Source organism: Nyctereutes procyonoides, unplaced genomic scaffold (genome assembly GCF_905146905.1).
Source record: "Nyctereutes procyonoides isolate TBG_1078 unplaced genomic scaffold, NYPRO_anot_genome, whole genome shotgun sequence".
NCBI lineage: Eukaryota > Metazoa > Chordata > Mammalia > Carnivora > Canidae > Nyctereutes > Nyctereutes procyonoides.
Genome location: NW_026575048.1, coordinates 20,140,253 through 20,166,822, shown reverse-complemented (window position 1 = coordinate 20,166,822; position 26,570 = coordinate 20,140,253). Strand labels below are relative to the sequence as shown.

General features: G+C 56.8%; 2 protein-coding genes across 3 annotated transcripts in view; one reads left to right on the top strand and one right to left on the bottom strand.

The window, feature by feature from the left end:
• HADHA (hydroxyacyl-CoA dehydrogenase trifunctional multienzyme complex subunit alpha) overlaps positions 1-2,873 on the top strand; it is a 45,335-nt gene extending 42,462 nt beyond the window's left edge. Inside the window, exons 17-20 of the mRNA XM_055327110.1 lie at positions 631-826; positions 1,527-1,641; positions 2,116-2,261; positions 2,352-2,873. Of these exons, the coding sequence (XP_055183085.1) occupies positions 631-826; positions 1,527-1,641; positions 2,116-2,261; positions 2,352-2,494 (600 nt within the window). The 3' untranslated portion in view covers positions 2,495-2,873. The remainder of the gene's footprint in view (positions 1-630; positions 827-1,526; positions 1,642-2,115; positions 2,262-2,351) is intronic.
• A 1,160-nt stretch (positions 2,874-4,033) lies between these two features.
• On the bottom strand, positions 4,034-19,890 carry GAREM2 (GRB2 associated regulator of MAPK1 subtype 2). Of its 2 annotated transcripts, none has more exons than XM_055327709.1 (6): positions 19,703-19,890; positions 15,912-16,052; positions 9,755-9,885; positions 7,798-8,880; positions 6,707-6,876; positions 4,034-6,417 (listed from the first exon to the last, which is right to left on the bottom strand). In XM_055327709.1, the coding sequence occupies exons 1-6, from the start codon at positions 19,749-19,751 to the stop codon at positions 5,415-5,417; spliced, it is 2,577 nt and encodes an 858-aa protein (XP_055183684.1). In that variant the 5' UTR covers positions 19,752-19,890; the 3' UTR covers positions 4,034-5,414. The 2 variants fall into 2 exon arrangements, with proteins under 2 accessions (XP_055183684.1, XP_055183683.1); XM_055327708.1 differs by lacking the exon at positions 19,703-19,890 and adding an exon at positions 18,821-19,023.
• Between the last annotated feature and the right edge of the window lie 6,680 nt (positions 19,891-26,570).

Genomic DNA, 26,570 nt, shown 5'->3' with positions numbered 1-26,570 from the left:
ACACTAAGTCCTGGCTCTTCTCTGAGGGAGCCCTTTTGTACCCAATCCTTCCACATAGTGGTAGAAAATCATGGGCTTTGCTGCCCTCCAGTGGGCAGAATTTTAGCTCTGCTTCTTTAGCTGCATCCCCCTAGAGGCAGGAGCCATCCAGAACAGACAAGCCCACTTGGTCTGATTGTTGCTGGAGCAGCTTCTGCTGCACACACACCCCACGGGTGGCACCTCCTCGCTGGGCACTTATCAGACACAGGCTCCAGGGGATCCGCAACACTGCTCTGTGGTGCTGTCTCCTCTCTCACTTATGGGAAATTTAGGCTTGTCTGCCATGGAATCTCATTACTACTGAGAGTCAGAATTGCAAACAAGGAAACGAATAAAGTGTTCATTCTAAATGAATTTGTTCATTCCTTTAAGTGCCTTAGGTTAGGGAAGGCTCAGACTTTCCCTCCTTTGCTTTCCCTGAGTGAAACAGCCCCAAGTCTGGGCCTGGCTAGGTGGCACCCAGGAGAAAAGTGAGTGTTGGACTGGTTCTGTTTCTGATCATCAGCATGGGAGCCCTCGTAGGAGGGTCTGGAATGTGTGCCCCCCCACCCCCCACCCTACTAAGGTCCCTACTTCCATCCCATTCAGGAAGGAGTTGAGCCTAAGAAGCTGGATTCCCTTACCACAAGCTTTGGCTTTCCTGTGGGTGCTGCCACACTGGTCGATGAAGTTGGTGTGGATGTAGCAAAACATGTATCAGAAGATCTGGGCAAAGCCTTTGGGGAACGGTTTGAAGGTGGAAACATAGAACTGCTGAAGGAGATGGTGTCCAGGGGCTTCCTGGGTGAGTAGCCTCAGAGAAACATAACTAACACCATGAGAACAAAGTTTCCTGAGACACACAGTTACAGAAGGCCCTGGGGGAGTTTTTCCTAAAACCAGAGCCCACTATTATGGGGATTTTTTTAAAATGGTTTCATGACCACCTCTTAGGCTGGGCCTATAGCTTACAGACCAAAGGCAGAACTCTGGCCTGAGGAATTGACCAAGGTCTGCAAGGCAGGCATTTTCATTTGGCCCCAGTCCTAGAGTACACCTGTGATCCTGCAGGAGCGAGCTCTGTACCCGGGCTTTACCATACTCCCTGGCCACCTGTGTGGAAAAAGTAATACCTCTAAACAAAATACGATTGAGGGCCACCAGAGGTGGCTTTCTTTCTTGGCAAAGTAGCAGCAAAATCCACACCAGGACCAGGGCATAGACTAGGTCCTGGTATTGCATATCTGGACATTAAAGCTCACCCACGTGCCCGTTCCCATCCACATACATGGATTCCCAAGCTCCAAGAAACACAAGATCTTTTTTCCTTCTTTGCCAACTCTGCTGACAAACACTAAGTTTTGACAAATACTAAATGTCTAGGGTTAGCTAGATAGACAAATTCAGAAATATGGTTGAGAGACTAGAGCATTACAGCAGACTAGCAGAGAAGAAAATTCGCAGGTCTGGGCTCTGAGATTTGGTAATTCTCCCTTTCCTTTTAGGTCGCAAGTCTGGGAAAGGCTTTTACATCTACCAGGAGGGTGTGAAGACTAAGAATGTGAATTCTGACATGGATGGTATTTTGGCAAGTCTGAAGGTGCCCCCTAAGTATGGCGTGTGAGTGAACTTTAGTAGCTAATAGCGTGGGAATAGGTTTCTCTTCAGCCCTCTTCCATCTTCTCTGTGATAATCACCTTACCTGACCAGAATACTTTTGCCCTCTCCCATGCTATCTCGGTTTCTGCCACGAGTCAGGGTAAGGATAGTAGCTGAGCCTTAGAAAGACCACTGCTCCAGCCTTCCCTCTGAAGGTGTGGAGAGCAACAAAAAGACGATTATCCTAGGTCCCTTGATCCCCCCGCCCCAACCCTATCATTTGTAATTGACAGTTGATGGTGTCAAGAGTCTCTCCACTCTGCCCAACCCTGTTCTAGGTACCAGTTTCAGGTTAATTAGGGCAAGTGGCTCTCAGCCATCTTTTCCAGGAGTGAGGCTGGCCTCCAGGTGGCTTCTTCTCTACACCACTGGAACTTCTGTACCGGCCGGCCCTTGAGCTCCAGCAGCACCAACGTTCATTTTCTGCACTCACAGCTCCTCGGATGAAGACATCCAGTACCGCCTGGTGACAAGATTTGTGAATGAGGCCATCATGTGCCTGCAGGAAGGGATCTTGGCCACACCCACAGAGGGAGACATTGGAGCGGTGTTTGGGCTTGGCTTTCCCCCATGTCTTGGAGGTTGGTCTTACAGGTTGGGAAGGTGTAACTCGTTTTATCCTAGAGCTCTTTTTGTTGTCTCCTTCAACAAAGTCCTATTTTTCCATTTAGGGCCCTTCCGCTTTGTGGATCTGTATGGTGCTCAGAAGATAGTGGACCGGCTCAGGAAGTTTGAGGCTGCCTATGGAAAACAGTTCACCCCATGTCAGCTGCTCATTGACCACGCGAACAGTGCTAACAAGTTCTATCAGTGAGCAGGCCCTCACCCTGCTCGCTAGACTAGCACACTAACCCAGCTGCCCGTGGTGCTGGTTCTCCAGCAGAGTGGCATGTGGCGTCTAGATTTATCAGAGTAACCAGAAGGAAACAAACTCTGGCATTGGGTGTGCACCCTGATTAAAGTGCCTTCAGCTATGACAGTTGCTCCCTTCTGCTGAAGTCTGGCTGTGAATTAGTTTGCACTTCATTAGAAGGAGGAACCACTTCCTGCTCATGAACCCGTAAGTCCTGACACCCAAATTGGCAGTATCTCCAGAACCATCTTGCTGCCTGCTCCTCTAGGGCCAGTGGTGACAGGGCAGTTCTGCACCCAGCCAAATATATAACAATAAAAACCAAACAATTGTCAGCCTCTCTGCCCGCCTGCTCCTTTTTCTTCGGTCTGTGCCCTTCTGGTTTAACCCCCTCCCCCCTTCAAGGAGCTGGAATAAAGCCCAATGCTTTTGGGGTGTGGGTGTGTTGGGACAGTCCTAGATTTCACCTTGAGAGCATAAAGAGCTAAAGCCTCCGAAACCTGGCCATATTTACACGCCCTAGTGGGCTTCTGCTTGCCCTTCCAGAGAGGCCTGACTGACCAGAGCAGGTGAGGTCCCACACGCTTGGAGGCCAGGTTACTAAAGCCGCCTTTCCCCAAACTAATGCCTCATAGTACAATGGTACCCAGTTCTTTTTGTGGTGGGACTCATGCACATGTTCTCAGGATGTTAACATTGGAGTGAAGCACAGGAGAGAGTATCTTCCTGGTCATTATATCCTGTGCATCTTGGCTGCCCCAGATCATGGAAGGATGAATGGGTCATCAGAAACCACGCAACAAGCAGTTCGAGGGAACAATGAGCCAACCCACCAGTGCCACCAAACTGCGAGAGCCTCCTCTCTGCCCTCCCAATGCCCTCTGGGCTGGAGAGTCCCTCCTCTCATGTTCTGGCAGAAGGGCCCACACTGCATGTGTGCAGAATCGGAAGTGTGACTGTGCTGTGCTCTGAACTCGGATGTGACCCATTGCTCCTGCCTCTGCTCCAAGTTGCTAGTACTTCAAATACCCCCTGGTCCCAGGGGGAAGGGAGCTTAGCTCTGGCTCTACTAACTACTCATGGTTGCTGCAAAGCCAGGCTAAAACCAAGTCATCTGTGCATTGGGATTTTCAGATGACCAGTAGAAAGTAGAGAATGGATCCTCTCACCAGAGCCATTAACAGGCTTCTAAATGGGGGGGTCTGGGAGAGCCTCAGGCAGGCATTTGGCCAGTGCAAGAACGTAAACGTGGGCCCTGGCTGGTAACACAGAGCTTTCCGCTCAGCAGCACTAGAAAGTAGGAATTACGTTGAGACACTGGTGGGAGCTGGAAGGTTCTTGTAGGATAGGGGCTGAGGAGGGGCTTTCGGAAGGGAACCCAGGAGTGGGCCACATGCACACCCCATCCCAAAGTCCTCTTGTACCCAGAGGCCTACACATTGTGCCTGTCAGTTCTCGGGACCCTCCAGAGGAAGAGAGCATTGACACCCAGAATTTCACCCGCACTGCTGTTCAGTGCTCTAGCATTTATTTCACGAGTCCTTGAGGATTCACAGAGTGATCGGCAAGGAAACCCAATGCTTCAGGATCACAGTTTGTGTGCTCTACTTCCTGACTCCCTTCCCCTGGAGCGGAGGCATCTGCTCAGGGCATGAGCACCAGCATGGCTTCACTACTCTTAAGAGAAAAACGGAGGAAATAAATATCTAGGTAGGCTAGATAAGGCAGCAGAGAAGGCTGGTCCGTGTGGGGCCTGACGCTAGTGGCATGGGGAGAGTTAGTGTGGTTCTGGGGCAGTGAAACCCGGAGAGCACAGGGGGATGGGTGGTTGTACACAACGGCCAGCCTGCTCTGGGCACAAGCAGATCGCCACGCCCAAGGTCCAGGCCACAGACACCCACTGCGAGGCACAGGAACACGTGCGGGAGGCCTGAGCTCCAGGAGCGGGGAGAAAGCCAGTTTCCCCAAACCACTATGCTTTCTCTTTCCCACCCGTCCCGTGCCAGCGACAGAAAACCGGAGAGATACACCCTGTGTTTGCCAGAGTCAAACGAAGGGGGCAGGAGATGGGCAGAAGGCCACTTGCCTCTAGAACCCAGGAGCAGCTGACCTCAATGTACCTGCTCTTCCACTGAGAAGCTTCTCAGATGGGACCCAACCCGGCAGGACAGAAGGCAGAAGCCTGGGCACTAGAGACGTCAGGGGAGCGTCTGCCTCCCTTAACTAGATGAGCAGGTCAACAGCAGAGCTGTGCTCTCCCAGAGTCCTCACCCGTGAACCAGCGCACAGAGCTGGAGCCTCAGAGGAGCAATGGCACAGACCTGTACTGGATACACCTGTACTCGGGGCCAGGGCCCTAAGGGGAAGGGAAGGGCATCCCAGAGATAATGGAAAAGGCACCCAGATTCGGGCGACTTAGGCCAAAGGCCCAAGGAACCCAGAGGAGAGAGAGGGCTCTTAGGAGATCTGTGCTTCGATTATGGGACATCTTCTTCTCTTGTCACTAACCTGAACCTACAAGCTCGAGAAGTGCAAGATGTCTGAAGCTCCACATCAAGACATGGAAGGATGTCAGGTCACCATGAAGGCCAGTTTTTGCCCCTCCCTACCATGGGAACTGCAGCAATGTGTCCCCAGGCCCAGGCGTGCACTGCTGCCTCCAACCCCCTCCCCACTTACTCTGCACAAAGGCCAGATGTCCCCATTTCCAAGCGTGTCTCCCCTGGATTCACTTCTGAGGGGCTGCCTAGCTGCCTCAGTCTGGCATAGATTCTCCTCGCAGGCAGGACCTGCTCTGGCAGTGCTGTCCCCCCGCAGACCGTGGCTAACCCCCAGGGCCTCCATGCAAGGATTCCAGTTGTGCAGCTACAAGCTGGGAACGTCAGATCTTGGGCCGCCAGCCTTTGATGAACTGCATGATCTTCTTGACCTGCAGCTTGGTGAGGTGGAAGTCATCTGCCAGGATATCCTCACTGAGTTGCACAAAGATGCTGCCATCAATGCGTTCTCGGGCAAAGAAGCTCACCACATCCTCTGAGAGCCCAATGAAACGGAGACTTCGAGAGACTTCTTCCAGAGAGAGCGCAGACAGGTCAGCAGGGGGCTGCCAGGAGGAGGCATCCCGGCCTCCCCAGCCTGCGGCCCCCTCCCGGGAACTGGCAGGAGGCCCCTCCAGGTGCCCTTGGGCCAGAAGGAGCCGTGCCCCACTGGCCTCGGGCCCCTGCAGGGCCACTGGTGACAGCGGGGTAGGGACCTGCCGCAGCACCAAACCTTCCGGTTCAAAGGCCTTGGGGGGTCCAAGTGGAGAAAGGCAGGGTGCCCCCCCAGCTCTGGGCTCCTGACAGCGCAGCAGCTCAGGCTCTGGAGAACTGCCCTGGCCCAGCTCAAAGGGGTCAAAGGGCTCCAGGGTGGGCTCCTGCCACTCAGAGGAGGAGGAGGAGGAGGTGGGGGCCACCGAATAGGCCTGGCCTGGTGAGCCTGGGCCTGGAGAGAAAGCAGGGCTGGAGGTAGCCAGGGGCCCCGAGCTGGTTGTGGGCCCAGAAGAGGAGGCCGCAGAAGGGCCTGAGGGGTAGGCAGGCCCCGAAAAGGGGTTGAGGGCCCCGAACGGAGCAAAGCGTTTCTGGGGGTGAGTGGGCTTGAACAGAGGCGGGCAGCTGTGGTACGCCTTCACCGGGGGATCAGCCCCCAGGAGGGAGACAGCTCGACTGCCCAGGGGCTCTGCAAGGGCCCGGGTGGCCTGGCTGGGCTGCGTGGTCGACGGCAGGGGTCCCGGGGGCGGGCGGCTAGAGGCCTCGCCCGCCTTGCAGTCTCCCCAGGTGCATGGGTAGCAATAGAGGGAGTAGGCGTCCGGCGACGGGGAGCCACTGGCACTGCGAGAACCTGCCCTGTGTGGGGCAGAGAGGCACACACAGGGAAGGGTGAGGCAGCGCAGAGGGAGGCGCCCCGGGCTCACACACAGGACGCAGCGCACAGCTCTGCGGGGCCAGAGAGCACCGCTGTGATCTCGGCACACGGGCGCCCGCCCGCTCGGGGACTGCTCTGAAGCGCTCAGGGACCCACAGGCTCTGGCCGGCAGGCCTGGACTCTTCCTCTCCCTCGGTGCGGGCCCCCCTCCCCTCCTCCATGCACCCCCCCCCCAGGAAGGCCCAGCACCAAGAGAAGGAAGGGGCTCACCCATCCTGGAGGCCAGAGGAGTAGTAGGAGAGGCTGGAGCTAGGTGAGTGGATGGGCTGCAGCTTGGGGAAGCGTGGGGGCACCGGGGGGCTGCCCGAGAGCCGGCCGCCGCCATTGCCACCCCGGGGAGGCACAGGGGGTGCATTGAGCAGGCGACACTCCTCCTTCACCTGCAAGCAGAGGGCCACAGCTCCACGCGCTGCCCCGAGCAGTGGACGCTCCTTATCTTCCTTGTCCCAAGCAGCCGGACCAGGAGGGACTGACACTGCCACGAGGCTGCCTCTGCCTTACCTCCAACTACTCACCGCGCCCCCACCCCCCAGCCTCTGCAGCCTGTTTCCCTCCAAGAGGGCCCACGACACGCACACCACCTCCTAGGGCCTTGGAAATCCACCATGACTGTAAGAACGAGAATACAGAAGTGGATGGAAACAGATAAGTCGACCTAGTAGTCCCTCCTCGAGGAAAAGACAGTGGTGTGACAGGGAGAAAGGGAAGGACAAGTCTCTACCATCTGGGTTCTTTCTTTATAAACCAAATACTCCTAGTGGACTCCCTGGGATGTTAATAGCTATTTTCCGTGGACGAGTATGGTTGGAAAATTCTGCCTTAGGCACAACTAGGGTTCCTTGGCGCAGGACTTCTCAGAGCCTTTAAAAAACCAAAGTTCTATGGCTCCAAAGTGAGGAGGGGGTGGGCTCGGAATCGCCTGCTGCGTCTTTCTAAACTTAATCCACCATGGGACCTTCTTTCCACCGGACAACTGACAGGACCCCCGTTCCGTGGATCCTTAGGGCTCATCCCAAATCCTCTCAAGCTAGGGACCTACTAGCACCGCTGTCTCCAGAACGCCCAGCGCCACGGTCTCTAGTATTCCTTAGGACAATAAGGCCCTGAGTCCTTCCCCTCCCGTCCCGGTCCCGGTCCCGGTCCCGGTCCGGTCCGGGGCTGGAGGCTGGGGCTGGAGGCTGGGGCTGGAGGCTGGGGCCCGGCAGAACCTGCGTCTGGCCGCCCGCCCGGCGCCCCCCCTGCAGGGGAGTCCCCAGCTCGCTCCCGCCGGTCCCCCTCGCGCCGACGCCGCGGCCACTCACCGCCTCGGACTTGGGAGGCACCGGAGGCGGCGGCGCCTCGGGCTCCAGGCGGGGCGGCCCGGCGGCCCCGAAGGAGATGAGATCGGGCCCGGGAGGCGGCCGGGCCCGGCCCTCGGCGAGGCCCTCGGCCGCCCGGTGCGTCCACAGCTCCTCGTAGGGGATCTCGGCGGGCGGCGCGGCGGACTCGGCGGCGCTGGCCCAGTCGGGGCTCACGTACTCCTGGTCGCCGTCGGCGGGCGGGCCGGGGGCGCGCGGGGGCGCGGGGGCGCGCGGGGGCGCGGGCAGGCAGAGGCGCGCGCGGCGCGGGCTGGCGCAGTCGTCGGCCAGCTCCGCGGGCGCCTCGCGCACGGCCGTGGAGTACTCGTCGGGGTCGAAGCGCTCGCGGCAGTAGGAGGCGCTGTCGCGCACCAGGCGCTCCACGCGCGGGTCCCCCGCCAGCAGGCCCTGCGGCAGCGCGAAGCGCGGCGTGTCGGTGAGCAGCAGGAAGTGCAGCGGCGCCGGGCCCTCGCGGCGCAGCGCCAGCCCCAGCACCACGGTCTTGGAGATGATGCTGACCAGCTTGTAGCAGTGGCCCTCCCGCACCGGGTGCAGGTCGTAGGGGTTGCGCGGCGGCCGGCTGGGCACCAGCACGTTCACCGGGAGCCGCACGCGCTCGATGATGGCGCGCACCGTGTGCTCGCCCTCCTGCATCTGCAGCTCGAGCGGGCTGCGCGTGCTGAAGCGGCCCTGGCACTGGAAGGGCAGGCTCAGGCTCTCGTTGGTGCGGTGGTTCATGCAGATGAGGCAGGGCATCTTGCCTTTGATGGGCCTGGCGCTGGCGCCGCCGCCGCCGCCCCCGCCCGCGGCCCCCGCGCCCCCGGGGCCCCCGCCGCCGCCGCCGCCGCCGCCGCCGCCGCCGCCGCCGCCCACCCCGGCCAGCGCCCCCGCCCGGCCCAGCTTGCGCAGCAGCGTGGTGAAGCGCGAGCGCTCCTTGGTGGTCTTGGCGCACAGGATCTCCGCCTGGCCCATGAGTGTGAGCTCGTCGCCCGCGTGCAGCGTGAAGTTGTACACCTCGCTGTCCTCGCTGAACTCGCCCGACACCACCTGCGCAGCCCAGAAGCGAGGCGAGGCCTGAGCCGGAGCCCCAGGGAAAGACGCCCTTCCTGGGCTCACATCCCACCAGGAGGCCCACCTTCCCCTCCTGGAGAGGCCACAGGGCAGCTGTGCAACCTTGAATGAGCTACCTCTGGGTCCTACTTGCCTCACGTGATAACTCCTACTGGAAGAATTGCTCTGTGTACAGCGATCGACTTGGAAAACATCCAGTAAATGACAACTTATATTATCGTTATCTTTACAATTCGGGCACAATAATGCTCCATCCAGGGCAGCCCGGGGCGGGGGGGGGGGGGGGGGGCTACCAGTTTAGCGCCCCTTCAGCCCAGGGCATTATCCTGGAGACCAGGGTTCGAGTGCCACGTCATGCTCCCAGCATGGAGCCTGCTTCTCCCTCTGCCTGTGTCTCTGCCTCTCTCTCTCTCTCTCTCTCTCATGAATAAATAAAATCTTTTTTTAAAAAATGCTCCATCCATTCAACAAGGCTTCTGTGAAGACTAATGAATTGATGGATAAGGGTCTGTAAACAGTAAAGAGCTATCTGTACACAAGTGGGGGACTGCTGGTACTGTGTCCCCACCCCCCACCGCCAAAGCCACTACCCTTACACCAGTGGACACTAGGACAGGCTGCCCTGAAGGTCTCCAAATCAAGCATGATGCTCCACACACACTTAACTCCTGTTTCACCACCTTTCCAGAAAGTTCTGCAGACCAGAGGGTCCTACAACTAACCCTTCCATATGGCCCAATCATGCCAAATGCCATCCAGGAACTGCCAGAAGCCAACACTGACACCTTCTGCCTAAGGGCGACCTTCTAACTAGTGTGGGGGCATCGTGCCTGGTGTGGCAAGGACTGACCTTGACACTGAAGGTGATGGCTTCCATCACAAAGATGCGGTCAGGGAAGACGCTGGCCACCTCCTCCACGCTGCTGAAGTACCTCACTGGCTCCCGCACATCCCGGGCCTGCTCCAGGAGCTTGAACTTCCCTACACAGGAGGAACATAGGCTGCTAGGGCAGGCCTGCCTGCCACTCCCTACTTCTGCTATCCTCAGCTCAGCCAGCCCCTCCAGAACGCAGGCGGGCAGAAAGGCAGGTCTGCACTAGCGGGAGGTGGCTCAAGGTGGCCAGCTGGCTCAAGGGTGAAGGTGAGCACAGACCCAGCATCTAGAACCCCATGGAGAGCGTGTGGGTAGCTGAGGAGGTTAGCAGCTGCCTGCCCAGAGAAATCCAGATGCAAACTGGCAGCCAAACACTTGCACACACCACTGGCCTCTAACCAAGCATCAGTGTGGTACTGGAGATGCTGCCTCCTATTTTTGTCCTAGTCCTTCTCTGACCTTCAGTGACCCTCAATGAGTCCCTTCCCTGCTCTGGGTCCTCACCTAGGAGGAGGGTGCAGGAGCAGCTGATTTGGGCCCTGTCTGGATCTAGCATCCAGTGTATCAACTGTGGGTTGCTGAGCATTGGGCAGACAGGGGCTTGGCCCCAGGCCTGGGAGGCCCCAGGAGAGCTGCTCAGACTCTACTCTGTTCCCAGACCCTGCCCTGTTCCAACATCTAGCCCCACCATCTCAGAGGCCTCTGACCTGAGCCAAGCAAAATCCCCTCCTTCGGAGCCTACACTCTAGGACTATTTGGGCTGGCTTGGCGGATGCCATCAAAGGATATGGACTTTCCAAGGAGGAGGCTAATCCATGAAGCTGACACCCTTGTTGTAAACTGTCTCACCTCACTGGCTGCCCATGTTTTATGTGCCCACCTACATGAGAGCAAGGACAGCTGTGAAACTCCCACACATCTGGATGGATGGCCTCTTCTCAGGCCTTCCACAGACAGAGGAGACTCTTAGGTGAGCGGCCAACAGGCCAAGGGAAGACAAGGTGGCTTTTTAGCTTCCATAGTCTTCCAGGTGGTTGCTACAGTCATGGTCCAAGCATTTATTCATCCCACAAACATTTATGGAGGACCCTGTGGGTGCCAGATGCTGGACTAGACCCAACAGAGGGTGCAAACCTAGGTAATCCTGGAGGAATGGGTGTAACAGGGAGCCTCCGGTGACGGTGGGCTGGGACCGTCGCTACGACAGACCCGGGGCTACAAAGCCAGACGACCAAGGAGTTACAGGAAACCTTCCTGAGGGGATCTTTAGAATTATAAGAGTTTCACAGAACAGTCTACATGGAAGAATTGGTGCGGACTGCCAGCCCGAAAGGGGGAGTACCCGTGCCCTGGACTTGAGGCAGGGGAAGCAGCATCCAGGGGATGAAAGGCTCTGAATGCCAGGCCAAGGCGGAAGGGCTCTACTCAGTAAGAAATGAGCCTTTGGCTTTCAGCTCAGAGGAAGCCAACGTGGCCGCTTCCTTCTGTTGTCCCTGCCACCAGCTGCCTCCACCATGCTGCCTAAATTCAACCCCAACAAGATCAAAGTCTTATACCTGGGGAAGTTGGTGCCACATCTGCTGGGTCCCCAAGATTGACCCTCAAATAAGCTGAGGGAGGACACTGCCCAGGCCAGCAGTGACTGCAAGGGTCTGGGGAGAAGAGGGACACTGACCCTTCGGAACTAACAGGCCCAGACTGAAATGGTACCTTCCGCCTCTGCTCTGATCATCAAAGCCCTCACGGAACCGCCAAAAGACAGAAGCAGAAAAACCAGGGTCACAGTGGACATGTCACTTTTGAGGAGACTGTCAACACTGCCCCATAAAAGCAGCACGGATCTTTAGCTAGAGAACTCTCTGGAACCATTAAAGAGATCTTGGACTGCCCAGTCTGTGGACTGCAGTGTTGATGGCTGCCACTTTCATGACACCAGGCATCAGCAATGATGCAGGGGGGATTGCCTGGCTAGCTAAGAACCAAAAAGGAAAGTATTTCAATAAAGGGTCACCTGACAGCCTCCTTCCATCCCCCAAAATAAATGAAGAGAAAAAAAGAAAAAGAAATTAAAGCAATGACAGTGTTTTGGGCAAGGAAATGCCAAGATCCATGTTGAACTCTCTAAAGAAAGTGGAGCGGCCAGTCAGCCAGTGACAGTTCTGCTGCAGGGCTGGGACAGTGACTGAGGGAACAATGAAATGGAGCAGAGTGAGAGGTGCAAGGAAGGAAGGCCCGGGTGGCAGATTAGGGGCAGGCAGGGGGAGGACAGGGGGCGGGTCACCAGCACGGTCAGAAACAGAGCTGGGAACACAGACTCTTAACAAAAGACAACACACTGAGGTTTCCCAGGGGAAGGGGGGCAGGGGGCGGGGGGGGGGGGGGGGGGGGGGGAGATGAGGCCTGGGGATCCAGGCTCTTGGCCTGATGAGCACCAGGGAAGTAAGCGATGAATCACTGCATTCTACACCTGAAACTAATAGCACACTATGTTAACTGGAGTTGAAATAAAAATTTGAAACTACAAGGAAGAAAAAAGAAGGAAAAAAAAATGGACCTTGGCAGAACTGCTAACTGGGAACCTGGAAGTAACACGGGGGCAGGAGCCAGTCCTGAGGAGACCAAGTGAGGCCCTCCAGGGGGTGAGCATGCAGGTGCAGGGCCTCAGGACTCCTGGTCAGTGGTACAGACTGGGGGCATCTGTGTGGCTCAGTCGGCTAAGTGTCTGCCTTCGGCTCAGGTCATGGTCCTGGGGTCCTGGGGTCCAGCCCTGCGTTGGGCTCCCTGCTTGTGCTCTTGCACTCTCTCTCAAATAAATAAAATCTCAGAAGAAGAAGAACAACAACAACAACAAACTGAAGGGCAGCAAGAGCAGAGGATCTCAACCCTACAAGTTCATTAGCAACCCTCTTCTGGGAACCCCCTTCCCAGAAAAATGCCCACAGTGTACTCCTGGCATGGACACCAACACCATTTTGTATACAGTGTGTGTGTTGGGAGGGGGGCGGTCCTGGATTCCCCAAAACCCAGCCAGCATCCCAAACGGAGGACCCCTCACCACCCCTCCCCAGTGCTGGGCATGAAGAAAGGAGGGCCGAGGACAGAGCCCATCAGCAGAAGCAGGAAAGCAGGGAGACTGCAGAGACGGAAGGGCCAGTGCCCGGGAGAAAGGTGGAAGGCGAGTCCTGCCCTAACCACTGGGGGGAGCCCCTTGTAGGAAGATGTGCCCCGGCCCCAGGGCCGCGGGGATGCAGGTGGGGATACAGGGGCAGGGCCCGGCAGGGAGCAGGGCTCCGGGGGTCCTGCAGGAGGACTTGCAGAGCTGCCACCTTCTGACCCAGGTGGCGCCTCCTCCCACCTGGGCTCGTCCCCCCCAGCCACACAAGCCCCGACCCCCAGGAGCCGCGCGGGGAGAGCGGGAGCGAGTGGGGCTGCAGCCGGGGGAGGATGTGGCCGGCAGATCGATGTAACCATGGCAGCAGCACCAGCCTCGGCCGCAGCCCCCGCCCAGCACCGGTCACTGCGGCGGGAGGAAGGAAGGAAGGGAGCCCTCCCGGGAGTGAGGCGCTAGCCCCGGGAAGCCTTCACTCCCCCTGCAGCTTCCTCTCCTGCCTCCCCCGTCCTGAGACCTCCAGGGCCCGCGGGCCCAGGGACCCACCCCGGCCTGCCCCTGCCCTCCCTGGCCCAGGGGCACATTAGCGCTGCCCCGCGGCCCTGCTTCTCCCCCCTCCTCCCAGCGCCCGCCCCGGCCCCCGTTCCCTCAAGAATGGTGGATAAGGGACGCCTGGGTGGCTCAGCGGTTGAGCGTCTGACTCGGGCTCAGGGCGTGATCCCAGGGTCCGGGATGGAGTCCCACATCGAGCTCCTTGCAGGGAGCCTGCTTCTCCCTCTGCCTGTGTCCTCTCTCTCTCTCTCTCTTCTCTCTCTCTGTGTGTCTCTCATGAATAAATAAAATCTTAAAAAAAAAGAATGGTGGATAAATGTACAGACTTGGGGGCCAAAAGACCTAGTCGGGTCCCAACCAGCTGTGGGACCTTAGGCACACTAACGTCTGGAGGCTTCAGTTTTCCCATCTGTGAAATGGAAGCGTACAGCTTAGCTCCCAGAGTGCAGACCAACACTGACCAGACCACCTGGCCCCGCACCCAGGGCGGCGGGGGCTGCCTCGGGGCAACCAAGTTTTGCCGACTCTCCTCTCCCTCCTCTCGGGGTGCTGCGCTGCACACTCCCCTCCCCCGCCTTCCCCGAGGCTCTCGGTCAGCAGCCGCTGCCCCTGCCCCTGCCCATCCCATTATTAATTCATTAGGAGGAACTGGCGTGGGGTTGGAGCTGTGCTCTCAGCTTCCTCATCACCCTGCCCCTCCCGCTAAGGGGCCTGGCGTCCCCTCCCCCACAGAACCACCCACCGGAAAGATGCTGATGGGGATGTGCCTCTCCTACAGGCCAGCTGTCACCCCATGACCGCACGGTCTGCATGCACTCAGGGGCACCAAAAGACATAGGGGAAGGGCTAGAAGCCTCCTGCACTTACTCTTCCCTAGGAGGCTCTGTGCCTTGGTTTCCCAGATTCTCAATAACAAACTGACGAAGGACAGTAAAGTCACACTCTGTCACTGAGGACTTTTTCCAATTTTTGCTTTCTCTCAAGACGAGGACCTGGGACCAACACCAGATACCCAGCCTGGGAAATTTCTAGCAAACCTTCTCAAGGGCTCCCTGCGGAACCCCAGGTCAGAAAGACACTTGGGTTTTCTGTTTTTAAATGGGGTGTGAGGGTTACGGGGATACCAACTTCACAGGGTTGTTGTAGAGAGCACAAGCCTTTATCTTAGTTCTGTCCTCCTTCTTCAGAAGAGACCCAGGAAGGGCTGGGGGTGGGAGGCAAGCTACTGAAGCTCCTGGAGCCTCAGTTTGTGAGCTAGATGGAGTTAATGAGACTTCACAGGGTGGCTGTGAGGATAAAATGATGAAATGCTCAGCTCAGTGTCTGGAAGACAGCCATGTGTTTAACACACAGGAACCGTGCAATCCTGGGCTCACATGGGGGAATTGCTGGGATAGGGCCACGAGATTCCTACCCTGCCCACCCACGTGATGACACACTTGCACTGCTGGTGTGGTGCCAGCAAGCACCGGCCCAGGAGTCAGGTGACCTGGGTTCTAGCCCGAGCTCCGCTGCTTACTAGCCGTATGACCCTGGGCAAGTCACTTCCCTCATAAACCATCTGTTTTACGATGTGTGAAATATAACGGCTGGACTTTCCCTTTCCAGCAGAATCCTTTCTGCAGACAAAATCTGATATAGGATGTCAACATCATATATATATAAAAGATAAAAGTAGAAATTCATTAGCATCATCTTATTTAAAAGTCTAAATTTTAACATTCCCTTATAAGGTCAATCAATGAAAACAATGAGTTTAACATAAAAATTGGGAAGAATAGGATTACAGCCAACTGATGCAGCTATAAATCAGCCTGAGCATACCTGTGTTTCTGAGGAGTCTGGGTTGCACACTACTGAGAAGACTCTGGCCATATTTTCATTGAGGGTCTGTACAAAAAAGGCTTAATGAGGCAGCTCATGGTACACACTCAAGGTCTCTAACGGGGAGTTAAGGTTTGATTCGTATCAATTTGAAAGTGTTGGTATTTTTTTAATCATTAGTTTAAGATCTATTTTAAAATAAAATGTGAACCAAAAGGTTTGCAACAAGAAACCCAGGACTCCCCAGAACAGTATGAAAACCACTGGGTCCTTAGGCAGCCGCAGTGGATCAGCAGTTTGGCACAGCCTTCAGCCCGGGGCGTGATCCTAGAGACCCGGGATCGAGTCCCACGTTGGGCTCCCTGCATGGAGCCTGCTTCTCCCTCTGCCTATGTCTCTGCCTCTCTCTCTCTCTCTCTCTCTCTCTGTCTGTCTCTCATAAATAAATAAATAAAAATCTTAAAAACAAAAAAACAAAACACTGGGCCCTAACCCTAACCACCCGCTGCCAGCCAGTGGGCCCTCGCTCATCCCTGCTCATCCCTGGCTCCAAGGGCAGTCACCAACAGCTGCTCCCAAGCGCCACCCCCTACCCTCCTGCCTACACTCCCCAGGAGCTCTGTGTCATCTGTCCCTGGCTGGGCACACCTGGATACTGCAGGGGGATGTCAATCTTGGGTCCGATGACATAGTGGCCCTCCTCCAGGGTATGGGCTGTCACCGTTGTCCACTGGCGGCAGGAGTGAATGAGCAGGATGTCTCTCTCACTGACACCCTCGGCATACTCCCCTGGGAGGCGAAGGAAAAGGAAAGGTAAAGCGAACATTAGGAGGGGCAGAGAGAGTAGGGAGGCTGACTTCTTCTCCAAGCCCCGGACTGGGACAGCTCCCCACAATCCCTGTCGAGGTCAACAATGCTCAAGGGACAGGCGGTCTGCCACTGTGGCTGCAGCGCTGTGAGTCATGCCCCATCTCCCAGGGTCCCAGCAAACAGCCCAGTCAGAGTCCTTCATTCACCACTGGCCTGGGCCACCTGCTGTCCCAGGCCCAGGGCTGCGTGGGGGCCAGAGAAAGGGGGGGCACCTCCCAGCAGATGAACAGCCCTGTCCTCCAGCCCCCGGGAGCGCTCGGATCCAAGCGGAAGTGGAAAGAGAGGTGAACCGAGAAAACAGGCCGCCTTTGCCATTGAGTGGAGGATGTCCAGGCACTCCCAGAGGGGAGCAGCAAACGTGCTGGGGGCGGGCGAGGACTTACTGGGCAGCAGACACTAGAGCTGGCCCCCAAGTCAGTGCCTAAGCCAGGCAAGGAGGGCCTTGGTTGGGGCCCAGACAGGGCTGAGACAGGGCTATCCGCTGTGGGCCTCAGCCGAGGGCTCCCCTAGAGCCATACATCACTCAGGACAGAAGAACAGCCTGGAGGAGCAGATTCCTGCCTCTCTCCCCAGCAGCCCCTTTGCACCCACTGCCACAAGGGGCTCCTACATTCAGGGGACCTCAAGAGAGAGGGAAGCAGGTCTCAGATACCCCCTATCCCCTCTCAGAGAAGCTGTTTCTTGGCTCTCCCCTTTGTCAGCCCTTCACCCTCCCAGTCTCCGGAGCACAGTGATGAGGTTGGGGGCTGGGGAGGACTTGGATGGGGGGAGGGCCTAGTTCTGGGGGAAGCTGCATTGGGGCAGAGGTGTCGGGAGGGGCCTGGGCCCAGGAGGCTCCAATCCCAGCAACGGTTTCCAGGGGAGCAGGAGGGGCTGGCCCAGCTTCCAGGAGGCCGGTGGAACGGTCTCCTGGCTGCAGCTGGTGGGCAGGGAGGGGGTGGGGGACGCCTCCTTCCCAGCCCTCAGACACAACTTTAAATTGTTGCCACCCTACCCAATGGGAAGTGGTTAATCTGATGACAGAGGGCTCCATGAAGTACATGGGGAGGATGTGTCCATGGTTTGTGGGGGGGCTGGCTCCTACTGTGTTGGAGGGTGCCCCAGCCTTCCTCCTCAGCCTCTAGCCCCTCCCCTCCCCTCCCCTCCCTCCAGAGCCGAAGCAGCTCTCCTACTCTGCAGCTCTTTCTAGAGCTCTCCAAAGCCCAGCCTGCCTTTCCACAGGGACACGGGCCACAGCCACGCAGGGCACACATCAACAGCCATGGGTCACGGTCCCCAACAGTTGAGCCAGCACAGCCACCTAGCCCAGAGACAAGAGCTTGTCGCCTCACTGACACGGCTCAGTCTCATCCCACCGAGGGGCCTCTCCCAAATGGACAGGCATAGGGGGGCTTTTAAGACTTCGAGACATACTTTTGTTCACCCATTCACACTCATGGTGACCCCAGCCATAGCCACCACTGTCACAGCTAGGCCCCCACACCAGCTGCCTATTTGCTCATCCAGTGGTTTGGTAAGCCCATTATCTTTGTTAAGCAGGAGATCTTCTTCCAAGGAGCTTGCAGCCTAGCGTTAAGACAAGAAACTACTCCAAGGGGTGCTGCCGGGAGCCTCAAGTCAGGAGTGCCAGAGGAGTCAAGGGACTCTAAAAAGTGGCCTGCCCAGACCGGGGAGCTGGAAAGGCCCCCCAGGAGGAGGGTGCAGAGGGGGATGTGTGGGAAGTGGCCAGGGAGGACCTAGGGCCAGCCTAGCCCATTCGCAGGCAGGCAGGCACACGCAGCCTTGATGCTGACACTGAGCGTCTCGGGGTCACAGGCCGACGACCCAGAGAGCACGACGCTGGGCGGCCAAGCACCTCTGTCGACGGCCCGGCCCGGCCCGGCCCGGGGAGCGCTCCCGTGCGTGGGGCTGTGCGTGGGGGCCCGGCCTCGGAGGGCGCTCCCGGGGCAGCCTGGCGCTCCCGGTGCCCGCTTTGGTCGCAGGAGGGGCCGCGGCCCCACGGAGAGGAGCGGGCTGCGGCCGCGGCCGCGGGCCCCATTAGCATTCAGGGAAGCGAGTGTGCCAACGCGGGCCAAACCCCTATTCTTCTCACACACAAAACCCCCGGCCTGGCTGCCGGCCCCGGATCCCGCCCCTCCTCCAGCCGAGCGGCCCCTTCCTCCAAGCGGCCCCGTCGCGGGCCCCCACGCACAGCCCGTCGGCAGAGCGCCCCGGGCCCGGGCAAGTGGGGCACGACGTGGGGGCGGCCGGGCCGGCGGGAGGGCCAAGCCCTCGGGTCCCTCCCCGAGGTGGCCGCAGGCTGCGCCCCCGGGCGCCAGGGGAAGGCGGGGCGGGGCGGGGCGGGGGCGGCGGCCGTGGGGACACCGAGTCCGAGCCCCGAGGGACGCGGGAGGATCGAGGTGAGAGGCGGGAGACAAAGGACGGGGCGGGCGCGGCTCTGGCGGCCCGCGGAGCGCTGCCCCCGCCCGGCCCCGGGGCCCGAGCCCCGCGCGGGGCCCAGGAGGCGGCGGCCGCGGCTCCCGGTCCCGGTCTCCGGGGAAGGCGCCGCCGGGGGCCCCGGGGGCCGCGCGGGCCGGTGCCGGGGCCGGGGCCGGTGCCGGGCCGGTGCGGGGGCGGGGGCCGCGTCCTCACGGCCCCCCGGACCTGCCCGGGAGCCCCCGCCCCCCGCCCCCCCCGCACCCCGGTACCTGGCCCGAGGCAGGCGAGCGTGGGCAGGCGGCAGCGGCTGACGATGAGGTCGAGCGGGAAGGCGCCCATGCTCCAGCGCAGGCCGGCCAGCCCGGCCGCCAGCTTCTCCATGGCATGGGCGCCCCCGGGGGCCGCCGTCCCGGGGCCCCGACGGCCAGTCCCGCGCGGCCCGGGCTCCCGCGCCCGCCGCCGCCTCCTGGGGCCGCCGCGGCGCTCCCCGCCTGGCCGCCGGGCCGGGGCTGCGGCGTCACGTGGCCGACCTCCCCGCGGGGCGCCGGCCCCCGCGCCCGCCCCGCCGCCCCGCCCGCGCCCCACCCCCGGCCCGCGCCCGCGCCCGCCGCCGCCAAGTCCCGCCTCCCCGCGCCCGCGCCGCCGGGCGCGCCCGCCCCTCCCCGGGCGGCCAGGTGACAGCTCGCGACCGAGGACGGCGGCGGGCGGCGCCTGGGACGCGGAGGAGGACGCGCGGGAGCCTCTCCGGGGGCGGAGCGGGGCGCAGCTCCCGACCCTGCCCGGTGCGCCCGGCCCCCCGCCCCCCGGCCCCGCGGCGCCCCCCGCCCCCTGTGCCCCGGCCGCCCGCCCGCAGTCGCCTCGCCCCCGCCCGGGTCCCGCCCCCCTTCCCGCTGCGGCCCCGGCTTCCGGGGCGTTTATCCCCTGCAGCTCCACTCAGCCCGGCGAGGCCGCCTCATTAACCCCATTTTACCGATGAGCAAACTGAGGCTCAGACAGTTCAAGCGACAGCTCGGCCCTGAATCCCGGTTCGACCTCAAAACCTACTGCCTTCCCCGGTACTCGCCCCTGAGCCCCCCCAAGAGCGCTTGCCGGGCTCCCAGCGCCTCTGACTTTAGATTTTCACGAGTCTCGCGGGCCGGGGAGCTCCCCACTTGCCGCTCGCGTTCTCCTCAGGAGCAGGCTGAGGTCCGGGCAGGTCATCGGGGCTGGAGTCCGCTCGCTCAGGCGCAGAAGAACCCCTGTCCCTTGGCTCAGTCCCTTACGTTGCTCTCCCCTTCTGCTGTCCTCGCCCCCTTCCAGCGCCTCGGCTCAGCTCGGCCGCTCCTAACCGGAGCGAAGCCCTTCCCAGAAGCTGCGGAGGCTCCAGCCCGGCGCCGGCCGAGGCCTCCCTTGGCCGCTCCACGGGTCTGCGGCGCCTCCTGCAGGTGATCGGGGCGGGTGCAGGCCCGCGGAGGGGCCAGGGGCCGCCAGGAAGTAGGTCTAAGCCCCTAGGCTGGTCCTCGAGGGCTCCGAGGGCTCCGTGGAGTCTAGTCCTCAGCCTTCCAACCCGGGAGACACCCCCTCACATGCACGTAAACCCTCTCTTCCAGGTGACTGACCTCCCACACTGGGGATGGGAACCCCATGAGAAGCGGCACCAGGTAAGGTGAACCCCACTTCTCAGTGCCAAGAGGTGTTTCACATGACTCGTTCCGTCTCCATCTTCAGCAGACAGTAGAAAGGGCCACCCCAAGAGCAGAAGTGCCCTGCTCCGAGGTAACAGAACAGGAAGGCAGCAGGAGGACCAGGACGCTGTGCTAACTCCGCACCCAGGCCTATGTGGCCCCCAGCCCCGCCAAGGCGGCCTCCCTGTGTCCACCGCCCCGAGGCTGAGCAGCTGGCCCTGGGTCACTTTTCCTTCAGCCACGCGGCGATGTGACAGCCTGTGGGGAGTGGGGATGAAGAAGGTAGAGCAAGGGGGAAATGCAGGCATGGAGGGGCAGAGGGGGAAGATGAGGAGGCCGAAGGAAGCAAGTGGGTGAAAGGAGCCTGACTTCGTCCCTCTGCTTCCCCTGCCCTGCAGCTGTCTCGAGTGGGCTGACCACATCATTTGTCATCCGAACGAGAACTCTTCTGAGAGTGAAGGAGGTGCTGAGTGGAACAATAGGCATAAACCAGACCCCAGGACAGCGGGTGTAAACCAGGACCGGGCCGTGTGGTCACCCAATCTCTGAAGGACGCCTCTGAGCCGCCTCTGAGTCTACCTCAGTTTCTCACGCTTGGCCACCCCAGCTCACCCCGGCTCACCTGGCTCTGGTCTTTTTTTTTTTTTTTTTTTTTTTTTTTTTTATGATAGTCACACAGAGAGAGAAAGAGAGAGACACAGGCAGAGGGAGAGGCAGGCTCCATGCACCGGGAGCCCAATGTGGGACTCGATCCTGCATCTCCAGGATCGCGCCCTGGGCCAAAGGCAGGCTCCTAAACCACTGCGCCACCCAGGGATCCCAAAAAGGTTTTCGGTCTTTTTTTTTTTTTTTTTTTATGATTCACCTGGCTCTGGACCTCAGTTTCCAGCTCTGCGCTTCCACCACCCCAGCGGCATCCGCAGGCCTTCCATTTCAACCCTTACACTTGCGTTTGCTCCTTTCTCACCTTCTATCCCAGCTAAGGAATGACCTTTCACCTGGTGCCCCAATCTGGAAATCCCCTCACCCCTTATTTACATCCACCTGGTCAGAGTCCTGGTGAGCCTGCTTCTAGCATGTGTCACACATAGCCCTTCCTCCTTTCCAGTCCTGCTGTCCCAGCCTGACCTCCGTTCCTCCTGCAGTCCTCTCTCCCTGAGGCCACCCTCCGTTTTTCATGTCAAAAGCCCTACGGCTCTGGATTTTGGCTGAGTCAGGGACCACATAGGTGTGAAGCATCAGGCAGAACCACTTAACTGGTTGGACCCACTTACTAACTGATGTAGAATGTTCCAGAATCTCTCCAGGGCTTTTTGAATGATTGGCACATCTCGAGGGCATGACACAAATGATTCGTTTGGAGCTCAGGAGCTGTGTCAGAAGGAACTCGGTGTCGCTTGTAAGTGACAGAAGGTAGATCTTAAAGGAGGCTTCTGGAAAGGTGGTGGCAGGACAGAGAGCCAGGAAGTGAGGTGAGGTGGGAAGACGTGCAGTAGAAAAGCCGGACTGAGCAGCTGGAGAGAGCCAGGGGGCCTGGGTGATGTGTGACGCTGTGCCTGAGCTCTGCCGTCTGGGGGAGTCTGTGTCAGGCTGAGAGGTGGAGGCAAGGGCTGGGTGCCTGGGATCCCCGCTGCTCTGCTGTGGGTTCCGCCTCAGGCCCCAGACAGGGCTGGCGGTGGCAGGTGGGAGGTGGCTCCCTACTGGCCAGTGGGGAGGACACGAGAGAGCTCAGTGGTCTGGAGGAGAGGACGGGGAGGGGGGTCACAGCCCTGGCAGAGGCCCACCGTTGGCCCAGAGGCCAGGCAGTGGCAGAGGTTAGCCGAGCGGCCCGTGAGTGGGGCAGGGTGGTCAGTGGAGTCGAACGATGGCAAAAGGGGCTGGCAATGGCCAGGGTTGCGTGTGAAACAGCCCGCCCCAGATGGGATAGACAGCCTTCTCGGAGCCCATGAACTGCGGGAGGCCACGGAACATTTGGGTAAGCACCTCTGAGAATTCTAGGAAATACTGTATCCAACTTTTTATTTTAGAAAATCAGAAATGGGGCACCTGGGTGGCTCAGTCAGTTAAGCATCTGCCTTTGGCTCAGGTCATGACCGGGGTCCTGGGATGGAGGCCCATGTTGGGCCCTTCTCCCTCTCCCTCTCCCTCTGCCATGCCCCTTGCTTATGCTCTCTATGTGTCAAATAAATAAAATCTTTTAAAAAAAGAAAATTCAAAATGTACACAAAAGTAGAGGTAATATTCTTATGAATCCTCCAGGTATTTCTATGTACCTGCTTACTCTCCCTCCTAATTTTTTTTAAGATTTTATTTATTTATTCATGAGAGACACACAGAGAGAGGCAGAGACACAGGCAGAGGGAGAAGCAGGCTCCATGCAGGGAGCCCGATGTGAGACTCGATCCTGGGACTCCAGGATCATGCCCTGGGCCGAAGACAGGCGCTTAACCACTAAGCCACCCAGGGATCCCAATTCATCCATTTAAAGTACACAATTTTGTTTGTAGTGTATTCACCACATTGTGCCACCGTCACCATGATTTTGCCATAAATATTTGCATCTGGGCTGGGCAGCTGAGGGTAGCTGTACTGTCATTAGGCGTTTCTAAGGCAAATAATACATGCCCATTAGAAACAATGCTTACAGGGGCCCATGGGTGACTCAGTGGTTGAGTCTGCTTTTGGCTCAGGGTGTTATCCTAGGGTCTTGGGATCAAGTCCTGCATCAGGCTCCCCATAGGGAGCCTGCTTCTCCCTCTGCCTATGTCCTTTCCTCTCTCTGTGTGTGTCTCTCACGAATAAGACACATTTTTTAAAAAAAATCTTTAAAAAAATGATGCTTATGAAAAAATCGTAATCATTTGGGAAAATCCTCATTGTATAGTGTTAACATAAAAAAGTCAGGATAGCATTTCATGAATAAATGAACCATAAAAAAAAAAAAGGCAAGTCAAATGGAATGTGCTGTCATGTTTTTTATTTATATTTTTTAAAAGATTTTCTTTATTTATTTCATGAGAGACACAGAGAGACATAGGCAGAGGGAGAAGCAGGCTCCATGCAGGGAGCCCGATGTGGGACTTAACCTGGGACTCTAGGTCACTCCCTGAGCCGAAGGCAGACACTCACACCACTGAACCACCCAATGCTCTCATGTTTAAAGTGTTTTTGTGTCTAGGTCATGGAATAAATGATACTGTCTCTCTAATTTTGAAATATCCAAAGTTTTATATAGTGAAGAGTCATTTATTTGATCACGTGAAGCCGGTTTAAACTTTACAAATGAGGGAGTAGGACCTGATGGGCTCTGAGGCCCTGCCTGCCTCGAAGGCCTGGGGGTTTGAATATTCTCCAAGCAGGCATCCACTGCCCAGCAGAGGGAGCAGCGGGGCCTCACAGCCAAGCCCAACCCCCGTGGGTGCGTGAAGGCCTGCCGCTGGCAGAGCGGGTCATCAGGATGGTTCTGGGAACAGCTAGACCTCCACAGTAGGACACCGCCAGCTTGCCTCCTCACAGGGCACCCAGGGAGATCACTATCCTGTGCCTCATTCAAACTGTTACTTTGGTAAAATTAATTCTTTCAAAAAAAAAAAGACATTCTTTCATTACCTCTTTATTGCAAATTTAGGTATTTATTATTTGCACTAAACAAACATAACCTTTTCACTTGAATTGTCTTTCATTTCACTCACAATCACTAATTTCCACAAATATGTAGTTCCAACATTTTGTTCGACCTCTGTGTACTGTTCTCCTTCAGATTGTCTTTTGCAATATTAAGAATCAGACAACTTATGTGTTAACCAACTAGAATTTAAATAAAAGCTTGAAACAAACAATGAATACATGGGGCTCCTGGCTGGCTCAGTTGGTAGGGCTCATCACTCTTGATTTCAGTGTCATAAGTTTCAGCCCCATATTGGGTATAGAGATTACTTAAAAAAATTTTTTTAGGGCAGCCAGGGTGGCTCAGCGGTTTAGCGCCACCTTCAGTCCAGGGCGTGATCCTGGAGCCCCAGGATCGAGTCCCACGTAGGGCTCCCTGCATGGAGCATGCTTCTCCCTCTGCCTCTGTGTGTGTGTGTGTTGTGTGTGTGTGTGTGTGTCTCATGAATAAATAAATAAAATCTTTAAAAAAATTTTTTAAATCTTTAAAAAAAAATAAAGCTATCCCAGGGAGCAACTCCAACTATGCCATCACATGGATTGTGATTGTGTCCTCAGATGTCTGTCAGCTGACAAATCTTCCAGTTGTTCATTGCTACTGTATAGCAATACGTTGATTTGTATATATTGGCCTTTGACCTTCTTAAAATCACTTACAAGTTTTCATATGTATTTTTGTAGATTCCTAGGAATTTTCTATGCACACGATCATGTTGTCTATTTAAATAAAGAGAGTTTTGATCATCTCCAATCTGTTTGCCTTTTATTTTGTGCCTAACTACATTGGCTAGGACCTCCAATCCCATGTTGAATTGGAGAGGTGAAAGTAGATATCTTTGCCTTGTTCCTGATTTTCTAGAAGGAAAGTCTTCCGTCTTTCACCACTGAGTACAATGTGAATTGTGTGTGTGTTGGGGGGGTTAATTTTATTTATTTATTCATAAGAGACACACAGGGAGAGAGGCAGAGACCTAGGCAGAGGGAGAAGCAGGCTCCATGCAGGGAGCCCTACATGGGACTCGATCCTGGGACTCCAGGATCACGCCCTGGGCTGAAGGCAGGCGCTTAACCTCTGAGCCACCTAGGCATCCCTGTGTAGGGGGGGAGGGAGGGAGGGGGTTAGGTGACTTTTATCAGGATGAACAAGTTCCCTTCTATTCCTACTATTTTTTTGTTTTCTGTTTATCTCCTCTATTTTTTGTTTCTCTGGTTCTTCCTTTCCTGCCTCTTTTTTTTTCTTTTTAATCCATTTTTTTAAAAGATTTTATTTATTTATTTTGAGAGAGAGCAGGAGTAGGAGGGAGGGGCAGAGGGAAAAGCAGGACTCTAGCTGAGCAGGAAGCCTGACATGGGACTCAGTCCTAGAATCCTGAGATCATGACCCCAACCGAAGGCAGTCACTTAACCCACTAAGCAGTCACCTTAATCTTTTTTTTTTCAAAGACTATCTATTTGACAGTGAGAGAGAGCACACAAACAGGAGGGGCAGCAGGCAGAGGGAGAAGCAGGCTCTCCCTAGAGTTGGAGCCTGATGTGGGACTCGATCCCAGGACCCTGAGCCAAAGGCAGACACTTAACTGACTGAGCCACCCATGCACCCTATTTTCTCTTTTCCTTTCCTTTCCTTTCCTTTCCTTTCCTTTCCTTTCCTTTCCTTTCCTTTCCTTTCCTTTCCTTTCCCTTCCCTTCCCTTCCCTTCCCTTCCCTTCCTTTTCTTTCTTTCTTTCTTTCTTTCTTTCTTTCTTTTTTTCTTTCTTTCTTTCTTTCTTTCTTTCTTTCTTTCTTTCTTTCTTTCTTTCAAGATTTTATTTATTTATTCATTAGAGACATAGGTAGAGACATAGAGGGAGAAACAGGCTTCCTACTGGGAGCCCTGGGAGCCCAGGGATCATGACCTAAGCCAAAGGCAGATGCTCAACCACCGAGCCACACAGGTGGCCCTATTTTATTTTTTCTATTGGCTTTTTAGCTATACTTCTTTCCACTGTGTGTGCATGGCATGTGGTTGTTCTAGGGATTACATTATTCATTCTTACCTTTTAACCCAGTACCACTTCATACTAACTTGTAACCTGTATTATTTTTTTTAAGATTTTATTTATTTATTTGTGAGAGACACAGGGAGAGAGAAAGAGGCAGAGACACAGGCAGAGGGAGAAGCAGGCTCCATGCAGGCATGGGAGCCCTGCCCCGTATGACTCTTTAAAGTAAAAGTGATGACACTGTGTTGGGCGTTAATAAGATATATGTAGATGGATTCCATCTCACACTATAGTAAATGAGTGAGGGGACAGATGGATCTATAGGTTACAAGGTAGGGCAGCCCCAGTGGCTCAGCGGTTTAGCGCCCCCTTCAGCCCAGGGCGTGATCCTGGAGACTGGGGATGGAGTCCCACGTCAGGCTCCCTGCATGGATCCTGTGTCTCTGCCCCTCCCCCCCGTCTCTCGTGATTAAATAAATAAAATCTTAAAAAAATAATATAGGTTACAAGTTAGTATGAGGCTTTTTAAATTTTATTTATTTATTCGTGAGACACACACACAGAGAGAGAGAGAGAGAGAGAGAGAGAGAGAGAGAGGCACAGACACAGGCAGAGGGAGAAGCAGGCTTCATTCCATGCAGGGAGCCTGAAGTGGGTCTCCAGGACCACACCCAGGACTGAAGGTGGCGCTAAGCCACTGAGCCACC

Excerpts from the sequence above, each read along its gene's own strand:
- GAREM2 (XM_055327708.1), bottom strand. The coding sequence starts at position 18,932 with ATGGAGAAGCTGGCGGCCGGGCTGGCCGGCCTGCGCTGGAGCATGGGC. Across the intron at positions 9,886-15,911 it reads CATCCCCCTGCAGTATCCAG|GGAAGTTCAAGCTCCTGGAG; the intron begins GTGTGCCCAGCC and ends CCTCCTGTGTAG. Across the intron at positions 8,881-9,754 it reads CCATCACCTTCAGTGTCAAG|GTGGTGTCGGGCGAGTTCAG; the intron begins GTCAGTCCTTGC and ends TGGGCTGCGCAG.